The sequence below is a fragment of the Amaranthus tricolor genome, chromosome 9 (genome assembly GCF_026212465.1).
Source record: "Amaranthus tricolor cultivar Red isolate AtriRed21 chromosome 9, ASM2621246v1, whole genome shotgun sequence".
Taxonomy (NCBI): domain Eukaryota; kingdom Viridiplantae; phylum Streptophyta; class Magnoliopsida; order Caryophyllales; family Amaranthaceae; genus Amaranthus; species Amaranthus tricolor.
Genome location: NC_080055.1, coordinates 23395283 through 23415274, shown reverse-complemented (window position 1 = coordinate 23415274; position 19992 = coordinate 23395283). Strand labels below are relative to the sequence as shown.

The following is a 19992-nucleotide window of genomic DNA, read 5'->3' as shown; positions in this document are numbered from 1 at the left end:
ATACTACTTTTGAGGTGTTTCATAGCAAAGTCTATGATGTAATTGGTTGTGACTGCAACTCTTTTATGTTAAAAATAGAGATGAAATATCCGGTGACTGGAAAAAATGTGTTAGTCCCGATTAAGAGTGATGAAAGCATAAGTGCTCTTGCTTATGCGGCATCATAAGCCCCTGGAACGGCAATGGAGGTTTATGTCGAAATAGTTGCAAATTTGGGTAATGCGAGGGAAGTCATGACTATCATGGAACTTCCAGAATCAGGTCCTAGTGTACGCCATGATACATTCACAGAAATGTTAACTAACCTAAATTATGTTAAGGAGCACTTAGATGAGTTGACTTCTCCAACTCATTCACGTGGCATTGGTGGTGGTGTAATGAATACCTTCTCCACGAGTCACTTGGGTAGGCGTAATGCCAACGAGGTTGACTCTTTAAATCAGCAGGATGAGTATATTGATTCTGATTCAGAGGAGGATGATGAAAAAAGAGAAGCTCTAGATGCAGCGATTAGAGATGGTGCTCCATCTCAAGACTGGCTTAGAATTGATGAGGTTGATCAAAGATTGATTGATGCATGGATGACCTGGAGTAATGACAACTCCATGACTGAAAATGGTGACTTTAGAATAGGGCAAGAGTTTAGCTCCTTAGACCACCTTAAGAAGAATGTTAAAGCATGGGCGATATCTAACGATAAAAACTTCCGTGTAATTGAGTCGGAGCGTTCAAAGTATGTTATCCAATGTACTAATGCGGAGGAGAAAGGTTGTGAATGTAGGATGCGTGCTATCATGACCACCACTGGTTCATTTGAGATTGTGCGATATAAGGGTCATAATCAAGATTGTGCAACACATTACAGTGATGACCATCCCCTCCTTACTTCTGATTTTGTTGCAGATCTTATCATGAATATGATAAGAGTTGATCCAGCTTTCAAGGTGAAGTCAATTGTTAATTTTGTTAACAATAAATACGAATTCTTTACAAGATACAAGAGAGCTTGGATGGCCAAAAATAAGGCTATAACCAAAGTCTTTGGGGATTGGGATAAGTCTTTTAAGGAGCTTCCAAGGTACATGCAGGCATTATTAATGCAATCTAATGGAGAAACAGTGGTGCATTGGGAAGTCCAACCGACAATGGATCCTAACAGAGTTATTTTTCAGAGAATTTTCTGGGCTTTCAGACTATCCATTAAGGGTTTTCCCTACTGTCGTCCCCTTATTTCTATAGATGACACACATTTGTACAGAAAGTACAAAGACACACTTATGATTGCTATGGCGATAGATGCAAATTCTCAGTTGTTCCCACTTGCCTTTGCCATTGTTAAGGGAGAGAGCAACAACATATGAAGTTGGTTTTTGGATTGTATAAGGCATTATGTCACTAAAAGAGATGACTTATGTGTTAAATCTGATCGTCACAAGGGAATTTTGCTTGCAATGAATAGAGTTGGAAAAAGGTGGGAAGAGCCATATGCATTTCATCGGTTTTGTAAACGTCATCTAGCTTCGAACGTGCGTAAGAAGTTCAAGAACATTGCAGTTAAAAACTTATTTGGAAAAGTTTCTGAACATATAAAGATTCGAAAATATAATTTCTATATGAATCGCCTTAAAGAGTATGATGAGGACGCATATAAGTACTTAGTGGATGGTTCTATTCCTGAGCATAAATGGACTTTGATTCATGATGGTGGTCATCGATATGGAGTGAAAACTACAAATATGTCTGAAGCGTTCCATGGCGTAATGAAGGGGGCCGGGTGTCTCCCAATCACTTCATTGGTTAAGATGACATTCTACCGGGTTAACGAATACTTTGCAAAAATGAGGGATTCAGGGAGAAAGAGATTGGAAAATGGACATGTGTATGCCAAGAAACCAACTGATACGATTGATAAGAATATTGAAAAAGCTCGTTTTCATGATGTTAGGATATATTACACAGTATGTGGTATATTTGAGGTCACCACTGGTCGTGGCAACAGGATAGCAGGAAAAGGTGGAAAATATTACATGGTTGATCGCACAGCAACATCATGCTCTTGTCATAAACCAACCATGTTCAAGTTACCATGCTCACACGTTCTTGTAGTATGTCAAGCTTGTAAAATTTTATATGATGCTTTTGTGGATCCTTCGTTTCGCACTAAAGAATACGTATCCACATATAAGAAAACCTTTACGCCTGTTCCAAACATGTTCACCTGTGATCCATGGAATGGTCCTACAGTTGTTCCACATCCCTCAGCTAAGCGTGAAAAGGGTCGTCCGTGATCAACTCGCATAACTTTCGAAATGGATGCACCAGTGATGCGTCCTCCTAACACATGTGGATGATAGAGTTTTAGAGGTAGTGGAATTAGCTGGTTTTAGTTACATTCACAGGTGGTTGGGCGGGAGTTTGGAGCTCGATCGAGCTCTTATCACTGCATTAGTGGAGAGGAGGAGGCTGAAGACTCATACATTCCACCTTACGGTTGGCGAGGCAATGATTATGTTGCAAGATGTTGTAGTTATATTGGGACTGCCAATTGAAGGACAAGCAGTGATTGGTCATGGAGAGGGACATTGGCCAGCCTTAGTTCTTGAGCTGCTGGGGGTTTGGCCAGAAAACCCTCAAGACCCCACGGAGACGAAGATCATCATTGGATCCTCGTTGAAGTTGACTTGGCTCAGAGAGCATTTCAGCGTGCTGCAGGACGATGCGGATGATATTGCAGTCAAGAGGCATGCGCGCGCGTACATTTTGTACATGTTTGGATGCATCTTGTTTCCAGACAAGAGCGGTGACTCGGTCCAGTTGATCTATCTCCCTCTGGTAGGAGACTTAGAGCGGGTAGATGAGTATAGTTGGGGAAGTGCTACCCTTGCGTATCTGTATCGTAATTTATGTCGAGCATCTCGTAAGGGTCCTAAGGACATTGGAGGCTGCTTGTTGTTGTTACAAATATGGTCGTGGGAGCATATTCATATAGAGATGCCTATAATTCGGACGATTCGACCCGTTGGGCAACATGATCCGGACGATGACGCAGAGGATTATGAATCGGTCTTAGGTTCACAACATCGTCGTGGGAGGGATCCTTTAGCAGTGAGGTAGCAACAATCAATTCCCTATTCAAATTGTATATATTACTGAGTATATTAATATTACACAATGTTCATTTGTTCGCAGCTGGCTTCGCGTATATCTTTCGAGGTCCCACTCCCCACATACTCCAGTCTACTACCGAGACGCACTTGATCGACAACGGGACGACCAAGTTATTAAGATTTATTATTTGTATTAGTTGTCAATAAATTGTATATATTACCGAGTATATAGATTTCTAATACAGATGACATGGCAGCCTTACACAACGGCTAAGATGGACGCTTTGCCACACATATGTAGATCAGGCCACGAGATTTAGAGATCGCGTTGTCCACTAATTTGCTTTGACATCGTCGAACTACATCTCCCGGATCGTGTCATGCGTCAATTCGATTTGGAGCATGTTATTCCGCATGCCTGTGACACCCAACCTCAACTACATGCGATTGATAGGAGGACTGGGGACAAGAACTACTTCATACGACATAGATCGCAAGTAGATGCGTGGAATGACCAAGCATCTCGATTGGTTCAGGGAGAGAACTACACCGGTCAAAGCTCTGGTGCGTACATGAATTGGTACAGACGTATCTCCATACTACGCCTCACGAACACCACATTTGCACAGCCAGGATCACATTACCATCCGACATCTACGTTACTGGTACGTCTTCTTTTAACAATCATAACATATAGTAATACTTTTATGTGATTCTTTTAACAATTTAATGATAACATACAGGCTGAGCGCATCAGATCGGTCCTCATAAAATGAAATGACACGATTCACGGGGCTGCTGCATTACCAGTTGATGTGGGGTATCGGCTATGTTCTCAGACCCTTGGCTCCATTAACACGTCATTAACCGATGCATTGAGTCAGGCGGGGTATGATTACCTCATTCCAACTCTATCCATCATTGGTGAGGTTGATGATACGTTCCACACTCCTTCTCCACGGAGTTCGGCCCACCGAGGTAGCTCTTTCGAAGGATCAAGTAGTCGGTCCACAAGAGGTCGTGAGCGTTCATCTACTCGAGGTCAGTCTTCCAGATCCCCATCGACATCCGGTGCTATGTCGCCATTCGTTCCTCCAGCTTCCATGACCACTCTTCCACATCCATCGCCTCCGCATACGATCATTACATATTAGCGTGCTAGTCAAAGACGAGCTCCTGCTCTTAATGTCATTGTAGAGGTTGACGAGTCTACACCATCCTCATCCACCGGTGAGCAAAACAAAAGGGGCCGGGGATTGTAGTTTAACACACTTTGTATCAATTTATATGGCTTGAACTTCTTGTATCACTTTCCATGATTGTAATATATGTTCACATTATTTTCATAATTAATATTTACAAATCAAGCTGGTTCGTAGTTGATTATTATGGAATAGATGGTATTAAACTAGATTAATGCAGGTTGTGCTAACTATTTATGGGAATTGAAAGAGCAAAATAAAATATTGCAAGGGCACAGAGCAAACCGCCACATGAGATGGCGATTTACCCAGAAAAAACCGCCACATGAGATGGCGGTTTACTATTCAACACAAACCACCATCTCATTTGGCGATTTTATCTGGAAAATTAAAATAAATAAATAAATTGCCACATGGACGGTATATTGGGAAATACTTTTCCATTTCATGCAAAGTGGGAAATACTTATAGAATTTGCAATATTGAGGGAAAATGTTCTAAATTGTTACATTTCGACTTCGTTATTTTTAAAAATTTATTCATACTAAGTCCATGAAAAATTGAAACTAGCTTCGCTTGATAGTAGGGGCGAGTACTATAGTAGGCCTCCGTGGGCTACAGCCCATGATATATATAACCAAAATTGATAACAAGGCAAACGAAGAAACATCCATAGCTATGTCGGTAAAATATGTCAATCATCATTTCTCTAGTTGATGTCAATGTCGTCATCATCATACTCAATGTATCCCGCTCATAGAAAACTATGGTCAGGATTTGGGGAGGGAAGAAAGACGGCAGCTCATACCCATAGAGGAGAGTGCGGTTAAAGAGTCCCTTGGCTCGAGAAAGGTCTTCAAAGAGAGAGAAACCTGCAACTTACAAATATAATAAATAGAATACATACAAATAACTATAAATAAAGATAAAAGTAAAGAAGGAGGTAAATAGCGATAATTAAAGGCAATGATAATCACAAACGATGGGTAACAGGGAGGGGTTTAGTAATCTAAGACGTGGAGAAGACGGCGCCAATTACCCTTATCCCTGGTTAGCTCCTTGAAGAGGTGAAGTTCATGCATGTAACTTTTAATCTATTCCTCCCACGTTCTCCTAGGTTTTCCTCAACTTCTCTTGCCCTCTACTTTGATGCATTCGATCCTTCTTAGTGGGGCGTCATGTGTTTTTCTCTGTACATGCCCAAACCATCTCAACCTGTTCTCCCGCATTGCGGAAAGAGGTGCAACCCCTAACTTCTCCCTGAAGTCCTGGTTTCTTATCCTATCCATCATAGTATTACCACACATCCACCTTAGCATACACATTTCTGTTACTTCCATTCTCTGTTCGATAACCTTCTTTACAGGCCAACATTTTGTCCCATATAACAACGCCGGCCTAATTGCAACGTAGTAAAATTTACCTTTTAATCTCCTCAACGCGGTAAAGTTAATGTCATGTAGTTTACTAAAAATATATTAGTGTTAATGGCAATAATGTCATAAATATAATTAACATTGTAATAATAATCTATTAATTGGTAACTGAGCAAATTAAATATAACACTAATATTAATTAAATAAAGGTTAATATTGTCACTCAAATTTGTTAAAATCGGGTAACTACTTAAAATCGTTTAGACTTATAGAATCGAATCGGTAAAATCAAATCGTAGAACTGTAAGATTCTACAATAAACTTAAATTTTCCATCTAGTCATAATTATTCACATTAAAAGTTTAAGTTTATTAATTAATGTTTCTTTTACTTCATTTTTAAGAATAAAATAGAAAAATATTTGATAATTATTTTAAATCTTCATACCGATGAAGAAATTTATTTTTAAAAAATTATGATGACAGTTCGTTACATTGTAAGAAAAATTTAAAAAAATAAAAAGATAAATATGTAGAATCAAATCGTTAAATCATAGGATCGTAGAATCATATTATAATTCTACCTCTACAATTTTTTTTAACTAGATCGTAAGATTCTACCAACTTACGATTCTACCTACGATTCGACTTGCTCGCTTATTTTTAGATCATAAAATCGTAAAATTGTAGATTGAAATCGTGATTTTAACAACCATGCTGTCACTGCATGTATTTGTTGGTTTTTCTTACGTTAAGCAAGTATTTTTGTCCTTACGAACTTGCTCCAACTCTACAATAAAACAAATGCCCATGTTATCTTTCTCAACCATAAACTCGTTCTCTTTCACATTATCTCATCTAAGCAATTTTTATTTTTCATTTACTTGTTTGTCATATTTTTTTCAATTTACTACAAACCAAACAAAAGTAGGAGTAAACGTTAAGAAAATTTTAAAATTTGTTTTTCTTTTGATATCAAATCACCAGAGCATCCCCATACAATGAAGTTGTCTCGAGCGTCCATATACTAGCACTCTTTCTACTATTTGCGACAAAGCAAGGAACGTATCATACATTTCTCGGCTGTGAACTGTTTTTCATTGATCTAAAGATGCGATATGAAAAGTCGATTGCACTCGGAGATACACACAACGGCAGCATGTCCAGTACTTCTGCGAGGTTCTGCGACTAATGATAATTGATGGCAGCTCGACTCCTTCATTCTTCGACAGTCGCGTTTCCATCTTCCAATTCCCTCTGCTTTTCACGTTCCACTGAAAAAGAACCAATGTGGTTAGCATTTAACAACCTTGCAATCTACTAATTGTTTTCTTATTAGCATACTAGGATACAGCATATGTGCAAATGTACCAAAAGCAAAGAAAGAAGCTAATGAATGACCAAAAGAACAAAAAATGAAAGATAATACAGCATTATTCGCTTGGAAAAGAAAGGTTGATGTTCATTATAAGACTTCAATACAATAAACTATATGCATTAGCTAGTAGCAAGTAACCACCACCATATTGAAGACAAAATTTCAGCAACCAAAGAAGTACATCACAGTTGGTCTCAATCATATAAGAACTTGTTATTCGATTACATTTCCTTCAAGTCGGTCATTGGGAACAGGGATCACAAGGGCTAATATTTTGGGAAGGACGAAGAGTGTAAAACAACAGCTACAATAAGAATGTAGATCAAATATGTGTGTTCTCAAGTTCAAAAGATCTGCATCCCAATGAGTTTCCTTCTAATATATACTGACTCTATCCCATGGATTTGCTGCGATTCCCTAAATTGTTGTCCCATGGATTGCTATATTTCAATTTTTGGGGATGATCCCATTTCGGTTATTCATTTTCCTCCACACATTTCATCTTTCTTTTCATACCATACACACATTTCAATTTATTATGTTATCATCTCCACAACCAAATCACAAAATTAATTTTGTAGGCTACCGGCATAGGATTATTTATTTACTTCTATTCTAAATTAGTTGCAACACATTCCTTTTTAGACCTTCTCGTGAAATGCTTATTTTGGATTTTTATATTTGAAGTTGTGACATTAATCTATAAGAAAAATAATCCAGAATAATACAACCTTTTACTAATGTTCCTACAATAATCTCAACTATCGATTAACCATGAATAATCCCATGTATGGGGTCATTTAACTAAAGTCCCGCCCTTCGCAGAGCATTATAAGGGGTTGTGAAGCTCGAACTTCCAAATGTTGAACATAGGCATTGTGCAAGGCATATAAATGCCAATTGGAACAAGTCCTTTAAGGGTAAAGAAATAAAGCTATAATTTTAAAGGTGTGCAAAAGCTTATAATGAAGCTACTTTTATGATGGAATCACATCTAGGGGTTTCCCTTGCAATTGAAACTTCAAGATAAAGAAGAATGAGATGAAATAATGCTCTTCATAGCAGGAGAGAGGTGGTTTGGACAAGATAAGAGAATAAATGGAGGACAGAGGACTGAATACGAAAAAGAAAGGTTTTTTGGCTGGTTTTAATGGAGTACATAAGCCATAAGGAGATAAGGAATAAGGTCTTCCACCCGTTAAAATATTACCGTTAAAAATTAGCTATCAATGCTTCAGGTTAAATGACCCCATACATGAGATTATTCATGTTTCTAGAATGCTAAACTATAGGAATGCAAACCAACACCACAATTTATCACTGCATGACGCTATTTCCCTGAGCTGAAAAGTTGTGTATACATACTCAATGCAAATCATGTACATAATACTCATACATGCGCTTGGACAACTTAAACCACTTGTTCAATAATATAGCAAATTTTAATTGTCCAACCATAGTGCAGGAATGCAGCAACGGTCGCAATCGTGGTAATGAGAGTGATGTGGCTATCGTAAGTTCGTAACGTTTAAATATCGGTCAAAAGCATGAGATACCTCTTGATACTGTTGATTCACTCCTATTATGTCACTATTTTTATTTACTTTCCCCCATGGTAATCATGCTTTATACCCCTTTTGTGTTAATTTCTTAGTTTTAAAATATGCAATGCAAAAGGGTCTTCAAGCCTAGGAGCTAGGCGAATGGAGAAAGTGTGAGCTTTCCGAGGGTGAGGCACACCTTTTGACTCAAAAGCTTATTAAACAATCCTAAACATATTTCATACTTAGAATAATAAAATTCATAATACATATGCATCAAGATCTAAAAACATTCATTATTGCGCTAATCTACGAATATAGTGCAAATGGCACAATAGGATACCTCAATCTTGTTTATTTAGTGTTAATCTTGGTATTAGTGAAATTAATCATATTTAGTTTTAATTTACTTAACTTCATGTTTTGTTACATTATGAGTGAGTAATTTTCTTCTAGTTGGGGGGAAATTTTTGGTTGATTTGTGAAGAGAATTTAATGGGTAAAATCGACCACTTTCCTCTAGTCTTCCTTATGAAGGGAGTACGAGTATGGATTGTCCGTCACCTTCCCTCACCCAGACCCTGCTCTCGAGCGGGATATTTGGTATGATGATGATGACTTGTTAGAATGGGTTAAGGTTGATTTGTGAAGAGTCTTGATGTTGTTAGAATGGGTCATGGTACATGACCAAGATTCACACCTTACCCTAAAAGAGCCAAGTGGAGTAAGAATATGAGTTATCCCTTAGAAGGCAACATCTCAACCTAGCCTTGCTCATAACCCATAAGTTTAGAACATTGCTTGAATTCACCTCTTGCAATATGGAGTTGCAAGGAAGCCAAACAACACTAGGTACTTCTTGTAACCTTAGAGGATGCATGGAAGGAGTATGTTCGAGCTTGATGATCTAGCTCTAAGATTGGTTGATTGCAAGTAGTGATAATGAAAGTCAAAGGTTTAAAATGTAAAGGCATAGATAACCATCCCTAACCCAATGACAACACACTCCCTACACTAAGAGGTGTAGGGAATACCTTAGGTTAACCCACATGTAAACAACAACTATAAGATTGGTTTCAATATTTTACCCATATCATACATGCTAGTCCTTGTTCCCCTTGATTGTTTTAGAATCAACTTTAGCCACCATATTCACCCCGTAACTAGTTTAGTGTAGACTACACATATCTCTTTCTAGATACAATCCATACTTGCTACTAATACTAGTTATTAGTTGGAATCGATAGTGTATAAATGTGCTTGATTATTTGATAGTTGTGATCTAGGGTTAGTCATCATTCCTCCATTCCCTAAGCTTCCAAGCTTAGCTATGGAATTGAATCCAACAAATTCAAGACCACTAGAGTACCAAATGCATCCTAAAATAAGTTACTAAATCCTCTACATAAATGGCCTAAAAACCCTAAACCCTATGGTCAACTACTCATGAATCATAGAAACTAACAAGAACATAATTAAAGCCGTAACAAATTATAATACTAGTAGCAACTAAAAAGCAATGAATAAAAAAGACTACAAATAAGTGAATGCCTTGATACGGATAAAATCCCTTCAAAAAGCCATACTTTTAGCACCAAGTAAATGCCCCGAAAACATCCTTTCGTTGCTTTTGCTTGGGCGTATATTTACTTTAATTATTCAGTCATTTTGATGTATTTTATATCAATTTAATAGATAATTTGTACTAGGGGGGAATTGGGATAAAATGTAACATCTATAAATTCCTATTGCAAGTTGTATTTAGACAAGAATAGTAAATGGCAATCAAGCATAAGTGAGAAAAATGGATGATGTGACGCTTAAAGTCCCGCAAAGATATCACAAAGTCCAAATTCCACAAAGAAAGAGACAAAGGCCCATTCAAGCAAACTTGAGCGGACACGCAAATTCCAACCCACAAAGTCGAGCGGTTGCACCATGCCAATCTAGCCCACCTTTCACTAGCATGGGCAAGCAAATTCAAACCTTTAACAATGGCCCGCATGTGCATTCCTTTCTAGGCTATCATTCATGACACTGTCATTTTCAAAGTAATTTAAAATTTTATCCAATTTATAAAATCTATTCTTATCTAGTAAAGTCTTAATATTTTATTTATTTTGTTATCCTTTGTGCACTTTTAGACTCTTTAAATCCCATATTTTGTTACCTTTCAAGTATTGTAATATATATATTTCCTTAGTTCCCTTGTGGAGATGATCCCTACTTCTTTAGTACTACTATTAGAAAAGTGTAGTATATTGACAGTGCCTATGCAACTAAGGCGATGTCACTACCCTAGTTCCACCAAAGTCATTACCACTTGGCATCCGTCATCATCGCATTAAATTTGCATATGATCATTTTCTCATGAAGCCTTTTATTAGTCATTCCAATGCTTAACCTTAATCATAAATATTCATATTTTCTAAATGTTAAATTACATGAAAGAAACTAACATCCAAAGCAAGTAGCTAGTAACTGGAGCAAAAAGGTTGAGCATACATAATGCATAAATCAATGATAACGTCCTCTACTTTTAGAATAAGCTAACATATCTCTTATACATAAATTTCTAATATAACCCCAACTTTGAATGGTAGCTTGTCGTAGCAGTGTAACATAATTCGCCAGTTAATTCGCTTTTCAAATTCATTCACTCAAAATGACCCTAAAATAGCCCAAAGCAGACCATAATTCGCTTTTATTTTTACTCGCGATTCACAAGGATATTAGTGAATCATGTGACGGTGTGTCATGGTATTCAATATTCACACTAAGTTACTAACGACTTTGGAGACTCAAGTGCAATGCCTATCCGGCAAAAGGCTATATAACGACCTTAAATTAGAATTTTTTTTGGCGAATGGCTTAGATAGAGTTGTTGGCTAGTTTGATTACATCTGTTATGAACAATGTAACATTTCGCTAGCTAATTAGCTTTTTTATTTGCAATTCTCTTAAATTTATCCAAGAATAGCCCAAAACTGACTATAATTCGCTTTTTTCAATTCGCGATTCACGAAGAAATTAGTGAATCATGTGACACCGGTTATGAAAATGTTTGGTAAATTTTTTACGAGAGAAAAAGTATATCAAAAAGACAAAAGCCAATTAAAAAACTATTTTTAGTAGCTTTTTAGTTTTGGCGTAAAGTTTACCAAACACGTTTTTTAGCTATTTGACCAACCAAAAAACCAAGAACCAAAAGCCAACCAGAATAGTCATTTATCAAACACACTTTTAAGCAATAGAACGGTTCAGGCACTTAAACAAATTGCTCATATCCTGATTAACAGATGATTAGAAATTAGAAAAGAATCCTGCATGTGATGTTATTAAAAGGAAGCCAATCAAAAAAATTATTAACAGAATGTAGGATAATTAACATACACATTAACTTGTGCAATGCCTTTTGCGTCCTCTTCTCCAGCTTATCTAGCTTTTTTTGTACGTCCCTCCTAAGGTCCCAATTAGGTTTTTTCGGTGCAATGTTAAGAAAAGGATCCTGCATGTGATATTATTAGAAGCTAATTGGTATTCCCAACAATGAGGATGATGAAAGAATATATAAACAGAAGCCAACCTCCTTTTCCTCTGGCGGTGGAACTGCAGCAACAGGGTCCTCAAACTTTGGTAGTTGTGGTGCAGCAAGTTTACCCTCTTGTAATTGTTTGTCATGAGGAAGGTAATTTCGGAATTTCAAGTTAAGAGCACTGCAACAGAAATGAGTTCCCAGGTTTTAGTGATTAAAAAGCACACTCAGAAGAACACAATAACTAATAAGAAATTAGTCACCCTGAAGTAAGGAAATGATTCTTTCAAGTTGTCACATTATTGGCTAAACTTTAAGACTCTTGAGAGCACACCAAGTTAACCCGATTAAACAAAATCGAGTATGACACCACCTGAAAATGACTCATGTATTAATCAGATTTTTTACGTTGCTCAAGAATAAAAATTAACCCGACCTAAAATATTATATCCAAACACGCTGAACACCCCATTGGTGTGTTATGCCCTAAGCACAATAATTCCAATTTTGCATAGCAGTCTACAGTTCTTTCACTTTAGCCAAGATGGCTTGGCTACTCAAAGTAACTTTGCAAGGTCACAAAAGAAACATAACAGACAGAATTTAAGGATGGCAAAATGGGTGCAGGTAGCCCTCGCCCATACCCATTACCCATGGAGGCTAAAATTTTCATACTCATGCTTGCACACTTTGGTATGTATACAAACTCATCCATTATCCAATTGGGCATAACAATCACGATTATACCACCTTATATCAGCCTCGTATTCCCCCATACCCGCATCTTATGTGTTCAGTCATACCATCGACATTCCACGACTTCATTGTCACCTCTATACTTTTTACAAGTCTACAAGACTAAAACTATAGCCAACAATAATGTTCTCCTCAAATAATACCATCAAATTAATCAATTCACCACCACACAAATTCGTAATTGCTTGTTTTAAATACCATTTCATCCTGACTCATTACTTTTGTCTTTTTCGCTCGGCAAAATCAAAAAAAAATTCTACATACTAGACGAATTAGGATATGAATTATACAATTGCGCTTTTATTTTACCTTGTTCCTATCCAAAAACTGAAAGTAAAACCAAAATAATAATTTGTAATAAATTAAACTCAGAAGATAATAATTACTCGAAATGAAATTAAAAGAAGTACTTTTCACCATCGTTAGCAGCATCTCCATTGTCAGAGTCGTTTTTAGGCAGAGAAGAGTCGTCATCAGGAGTTTCCAAAAGTTCTTGAGCTGCTCTAAGAGCTCTCAATCTCTCTCTCCTTTCTGCTGCAGCTTGTTCGATTGATTGTTCTTCCGTCGCCATTACAGTTTGCTTCTACAAGTTTCCGGTCGATCTCGATTCGCGGAAATTTGATAGAGAAGGTAAACTAAACTCTTACCTTCGAGAAAAATTGTTTCATTTAGGGTTTATGTTTCATAAACTTATTAAACTTCTTTACCGCTAGGGATGCAGCGGGGCGGGTCTAATAGGAGACCCGCCCCATCCCCGCCCCGATGGAGATGGGTCCCGGTTTGATGGGTTATGGGGCGGGTACGGGTATAAAATTCATACTTACTGTGGGGATGGGGATGGGGATGGGGATACCCGCCCCGCCTCGCCGCCCCTCAAATGACATGTATTTTTGTTTTAGACATGTATTTTTGTTTTAAGGGATGAGGATAGTGATGAGATTATTCTGAATTAATTTACTTTGGATGATTTTGAGTTGATGTTGAAATACTTTTGTTTTAGACATGTATTTTTGTTTGAGACTTTGGTTATGTGTTTGTTTGAGACTTTGGATATGTAATTGTTTGAGACTTTTGATGGATGGTGGGGCGGGGATGGTTTTAGGTACAAACCCATCGGGACGGGGAGGGGGAAAAAATTATACTCGCCGCGGGGATAGGGACGGGGATGGGTATTGCATTAACAGATGGGGATGGGAATTCCAATACCCGCCCCGCCCCTCCCCGCCCCGTTTGCATTCCTATTTACCGCTACTTGCCCTTTTCCTAACTAAACCTATAATAATAACCATACTCGTTTTTGTTAATGCAGTTCTCACAAATAATGTTTGTCGGAATTAAAAAAAATTGAATTTTTTTTTCTCAAACGATTTTCCATTAACACTAAACAAAAATCATTGTCTGCTCAATTCACACTTGAAGTATAGGTGATCCCTTGTTTCGGTTTGTGTGCCAGAGATGGGACAGGTGTCTTCGTCCACCACTCCCATTGTCATGAGCTTTTGCTTTGTTTTCAGTCTATCTTGGCAAGCCAACCAAATTACAAAACGACTTTTCGGGATCGTGGCTCCATTCCATGTTGCATTAGCCCACGAGACTCTACCTTGAGGGCCCAGCAAATCCCTGTATACTGCTTTTATGGAGTAGCTCGGGGCCTGCATCCAATCACTCAAAGTCTCCTTTACAATACATAGCTTCTTGATTACCCAGCTTGCTATTGCAGGGGCATTGAAGAGGTCCCATCTCCTACATTTCATATATACTCCATGCACCCATTTAACCCACAAAGAGTCCTGCATGGTACTTATGTGCCATGCTATTTTCCCCACAGCTGTCAGGTTCCAGAGTTGTAGATTGCAGATACCCAAACCACCTTCTTTTTTCGGCCTGCAGACCTTTCCCAATTCACATTCCCTGGAAAGCTACAATCCGCTTCTCCATGCCAAAGGTAGGATCTACAAACTACATTAATTTGCTTCAATACTTTCTTGGGGAGGATGACTGTTTGACTCCAGCAATTTGAGATGCTCATGAGAATGGAGTTTACTAGCTGGAGGCGGGCTGTGTAGGAAAGTTTCCTTGCAAACCAAGTTCGTATCCTGCTGGTCATCTTGTCCACTACATATTCGCAGTCCACGGCTATGTACCGCTTGGATGTGAGAGGCACACCTAGGTACTTGACAGGGAGGCTTTCAGCTGTAAAGTCCAGGACGCTAGCTACATGAGTTTTGAATTCATTGCTTACCCTGGCAAGGTAGATTCCTGATTTGGAGTTGTTGGCAAAAAGACCTGAACTGGTCGAAAACATCTCCAGTCCGTGACGAAGGATCATGATAGATTGTATTTCCCTTTTGAAAAACATCATTAAGTCATCTACAAAAATAAGGTGGTTTAGTTTCATTTTAGAACATCTTGGGTCAAAACAAAACCCTTCTACGTCTCCTGCTGCTTTGAGAATTCTTGAAAGGTATTCCATGCCGATAACAAATAGAAGAAGGGACATAGGATCTCCTTGACGCACACCACGCTAAGCCTTGAAGGGCTCCAGAAATGAGCCATTCAACAAAAGGGAGTACTGGGTGGAGGTAACACAGGCCATGACGATTTTGATGAACCGGTTGGGGAAGTTGAGGGAAATCAACATGTCCTTCAGGAAGTCCCAATTCAAGGTGTCATACGCTTTGCCGCGGTCCATCTTGAGGAGGCAGCTAGGCATGCAGTATTTCCTACCATAGTGTTTCACCATGTCTTGGCATAGCAAAATGTTGTGGAGGATGTTGCGACCTTCAACAAAAGCTCCTTGGTTAGGGCTTATGATAGAACCCAATACTAATTTGAGCTTGCTGCAGATGAGTTTAGATATACATTTATAGATGATATTGCAGCATGAGATGGGACGGTTGTTCCCCTAGGCCCTTAGGGCATTGAGTTTTGGGAATCAGAGTGATGGTTGTTTCATTCCATTCCTGGGGAAGAAACCTCGTTTCAAAGAACTCTTGGACTGCCCCAATCACATCAGTACCTATTACCGGCCATGCGGCTTTGTAGAAGCCACTATTGAAACCATCAATGCCAGGAGCTTTATCCTCAAGAATGCTCCATAACGCCTTCCTAATATCCTCCCCTGAGAACGAAAGTGTGAGTAGGTTTTGCTGGTCCTCCGTGAGCACTGGGCTATTCTGGATGATATTCATATTGATAAGCCGTCTGTCTTTGATGTCATTACACAAGAGATCCGTGTAGTATTCTTGGAATATCTGTTTGATCTTGGACTGATTGCTCGTGATCTCATTTCCTAGGTGGAGCACATTAATGGTGTTTTCCCGTTGCTTGTGTTTAATGGACTGGTGGAAGAACTTCGTGTCATCGTCACCCATTGTCAGTCAATTAATCTTAGCTTTTGCCGAAGAGTTGAGTCCCTTTCTTCCTTGGCCTTTTTTAGAATTTCTGCCATAGAGCATTCAACATTAATAAAATGTATGTTGTATGGATGATTATGTACCTCCTCTTGGGCTTTGAGAAGGTTAATCTCCGCTTGGGTCATTGCTGCTTGTTCATCCTTCTTGAACCTGTGCTTGCATTGGGTTCTAATTGACTTTAGGTTTTGAATGATTCGGTGCCAATGGGAGCTTTGTTTGTGTGTGCTCCAGATTCCCTGAATGGATTCGAGGAAGTCCTCTCTCTTTCCTCAATGGTTGAAGAATTTGAATGGTTTCGATCTTCTATACTGCTTGAAGAAGTGAACAATCATTAGGGTATGGTCAAAGTCACCTTCCGGAAGGAACGCAACTTCAGATGTGGGGAATGTACTTTCCCATGTGTGGTTGCCCATTACCCAGTCTATTTTGCTTAGGACTCTCGACGCACCATCCTACTTGTTAGACAAAGTGAAAAATCTCCCAATGCTTTGAAATCATGAAGTTCACAATCTTCCATGCACCTCCTTAAGGGCTCTAGTTCATGATGGCGTGGTCTTTGACCCATTCTTTCATCAATGTTTACAATGCAGTTGAAGTCGCCCATGACTAGCCACGGTCCTATCGTATAATGTTTTTATGCAGCCCAGTTATTCGAACATTTCCTCTCTTCCTTTCTTATCACTTGCACCATACACAAAGGAACAATGGAGTTTTTCTTCAACTAGGGGTGTTACTTCTACATGAATATTTCGGCTGTTATAATGTTTGATATCTACTCTGAGTTCATCGCTTTTTCATGCCACAATAATCCGTCCCCCCTTATGCCATGCTAGATTGTGAGTGAAGCACCAAGTGGGGCACAGTCTTTGATAAAGGGTATCGAGTCCTTGCCTCTTTACCTTAGTTTCGAGGAGGCTAAACAGGCTAATGTTGTGATTGGAGATGAAACGCACCACTTCAATTTGTTTGCGAGCCTTATTTAGCCCCCTCACATTCCATGTAAGGATATTATTCATTATCTTCGATGGGTAAGCCCCAACGCTTTTATTGGTAGTTTAGAGACTTCAGTTTCCTCTACTGTAACACCCGAATTTCCTCCCGTCCTTTACGGTTTTGGTTTCGTTAAGGGGTCGGAAATTCTGGGGTGTTACAGGTACAGAATTTCTGACCCCTTAACGAAACCAAAACCGTAAAGGACGGGAGGAAATTTGGGTGTTACATCTACAGGAGAATCCAGATCTAGGACAGAAAAGGGATTGGTGGTTGTGACCTCCCCAAGGCTTTTTATCGGGCTGCTTGATCTTGGGTGGGGTTTGTTGTTACCTGAGGTTTCTGGTATATCTGCTCCCTTTGATTCCTGGGATGCTGTTTTTTGTTTCACCACATAATGTTTTTATCGGGACCGCTGACAACCCAGCTGATTTCTTTACTAAGTCTATTCCATTTAGTAAGTTTAACATTGCTTAGACTTGCTAAATATTGATTACTATGTGATGTAGTAGGCCCTTAGGGGCGGTGTTGGGGAGCTCCTGTTGTAGGCTTGTTAGCCTTAAGGTGGAGCTTGCCCGGGGCTTGTGATGCAGGTGGAGCATTATGATCTGTTATACTCAAAGACAAGTATGTGATAGGTCTTGGTTAGAGACTTGTCGGGATGAGTCTTGGTTCAAGACTTATCGGGATGTATGGCTTATGCATGAGCTTTACATCGAGTTTTGGCTTGAGATATGTTCACTATGTGTTGATGAAATCATTTGCTGAATACGAGTTTTCGTCAGGTGGAGATTGTTGTTAATGGTGACTCAAACTAGCAAGCATCATTGAAGTAGATGAGTATGGGTCAAAGAGGACCTCCGCGGGGCGCGAAGAGGCTGCTGCCTCAGTCCGCGGGGCGCAGAGTGCGTTCTGTTTCCACTTCGCGGCTCGTGTAGTTTTACACGGCTCGCGTAATTGCTGTTTCTTTTCACAGCTCGCGTAATTGCGGTTTCTTTTGGGACGGTTACCTTTATTTGTGGTCGGTTATTTGTGGTTACTTAGACCCCAAGTTGTCTATCAAGATGGTTCTATTATATATACCCCCTCTTGTTAGCACTAGGGATTCATGATTCACAAATTGAGAGACATCACAAGAGAGTCATTATAATTTGTGAGTGTGAATGTAATTCATCTTGTAAAATCTTTGCGATCATAGTGAAAATAATTGATCTCGGTGCCGGTGGACGTAGCTATCACATTGATAGTGAACCACGTTAAATCTCTCGTGTCATTTTCTTATTGTTTGCATTGCATTTCTTATTGTTTCATTATTGTTCATCGACCTTGCTTCCGCTGTCGCACAACAATAATATTAAATAGTTTGATTAAATTATAAAAATTATTATTCGAGTCAAATTGTTTTAAATTCTCCAAACTAAAATTGCGAAAGTTAAGAATGAGAATATTATTAGTCTTGAATGATAATGCAAGTCAATGTCTTTCTTAATCAACATATGAAATTTGAGATTTAGTAATAATTAGTTAGTCTGGCCATGTTAATCAATGGAAATGCGAAAGTCAAAAATCTATTTAATTCGATTTAAGTTGATTATCACCCCGAAAAAGAATAATTGAGTTTCTTTGGTAAACTAATTTAATAAAGTAAATTGCAATTCTTGTTGAAATAATCATATGCTATTAGTGGAAAATTCCATTGTCCTAAACTTTAATCTTATTGATATTTTATTGAATTTTTTTTTTTTTTTTTGCATCTAGAATTAAAACAACCTAAAACTTCTTATTTCTTAAGTAGTTATTTAAACAAAAGTAAACATTAATCTTGCTTCCTTGAGAATTGATCTGTAATCGTGCAATAACATCTATACATCTGTCGTATATTAAAATAAAACACATAACAATAATATTTAAGTTACTGATTAATTTCATCTCAAAAAAAAAAAAGTTACAGATTAATTTTAAATGACATGACAAGAGTGTTATAAGGGTAACTACAAATTTGAAAATGATAACTATGTATAGAAATGCCCTAATGTCAATCAACACACTGCATAGAAAATTTAATAAATTGAATTCAACAATCAACTAGATGAATACTCGCTCGAAATATAGAAAATGGGATATTTATTTTATATACTATTCAATGTAATTATTTAAAGCTAAATATCTCTAAATATACATAACGAAATATTATAAAAAGTGAATATTATAATCTTTGCATTGAGACGAATCAAAAAAAATCTCACTTGACTATGTTTTAATTTATAAATTAAGAATAAAATATAAATTAAGAGTAATAAGTGAATAGTATCAAAAGTAAATGTCCCATTTTCAATGAATCGAAGGGAGTACATTTTAGAGGAGCTTACTCTTGTTTGAGACTGTCTCTTGATGAAACGATCTCAAATAAAGAGTATATATTATCATATTATGTATATTAGATGGACTATTTAACATATGTAAGAGGTGCATCTCTTGGTGAGACCGTTTCATAGAACAATTATTTGTGTAATTAATGTTGTTCACAATTGACCCAATAAACCCAAAAAAATATGACCCAGCCCGAATAATTAAAATCATATTAAGGATGAACGATGCTTAGAAAAATGATAAATCTGCATTCTTGTAAGCACTATACGGAGTTCATATAAAGAAAAGAATGCTAATAACATTATAACGATGGACATAGGAA

The 19992-nt window shown here is 38.0% G+C and overlaps 2 protein-coding genes across 2 annotated transcripts; one reads left to right on the top strand and one right to left on the bottom strand.

Annotated features, from left to right (window-relative positions):
• Nucleotides 1-3383: 3383 nt before the first annotated feature.
• On the top strand, nucleotides 3384-4414 carry LOC130823700 (serine/threonine-protein phosphatase 7 long form homolog). Its single transcript, XM_057688430.1, has 2 exons — nucleotides 3384-3772; nucleotides 3851-4414. The coding sequence occupies exons 1-2, from the start codon at nucleotides 3488-3490 to the stop codon at nucleotides 3881-3883; spliced, it is 318 nt and encodes a 105-aa protein (XP_057544413.1). The 5' UTR covers nucleotides 3384-3487; the 3' UTR covers nucleotides 3884-4414.
• Nucleotides 4415-6633: 2219 nt separating this feature from the next.
• On the bottom strand, nucleotides 6634-13653 carry LOC130823699 (uncharacterized). Its single transcript, XM_057688429.1, has 4 exons — nucleotides 13305-13653; nucleotides 12190-12319; nucleotides 11997-12111; nucleotides 6634-6958 (listed from the first exon to the last, which is right to left on the bottom strand). The coding sequence occupies exons 1-4, from the start codon at nucleotides 13463-13465 to the stop codon at nucleotides 6903-6905; spliced, it is 462 nt and encodes a 153-aa protein (XP_057544412.1). The 5' UTR covers nucleotides 13466-13653; the 3' UTR covers nucleotides 6634-6902.
• Nucleotides 13654-19992: the final 6339 nt, after the last annotated feature.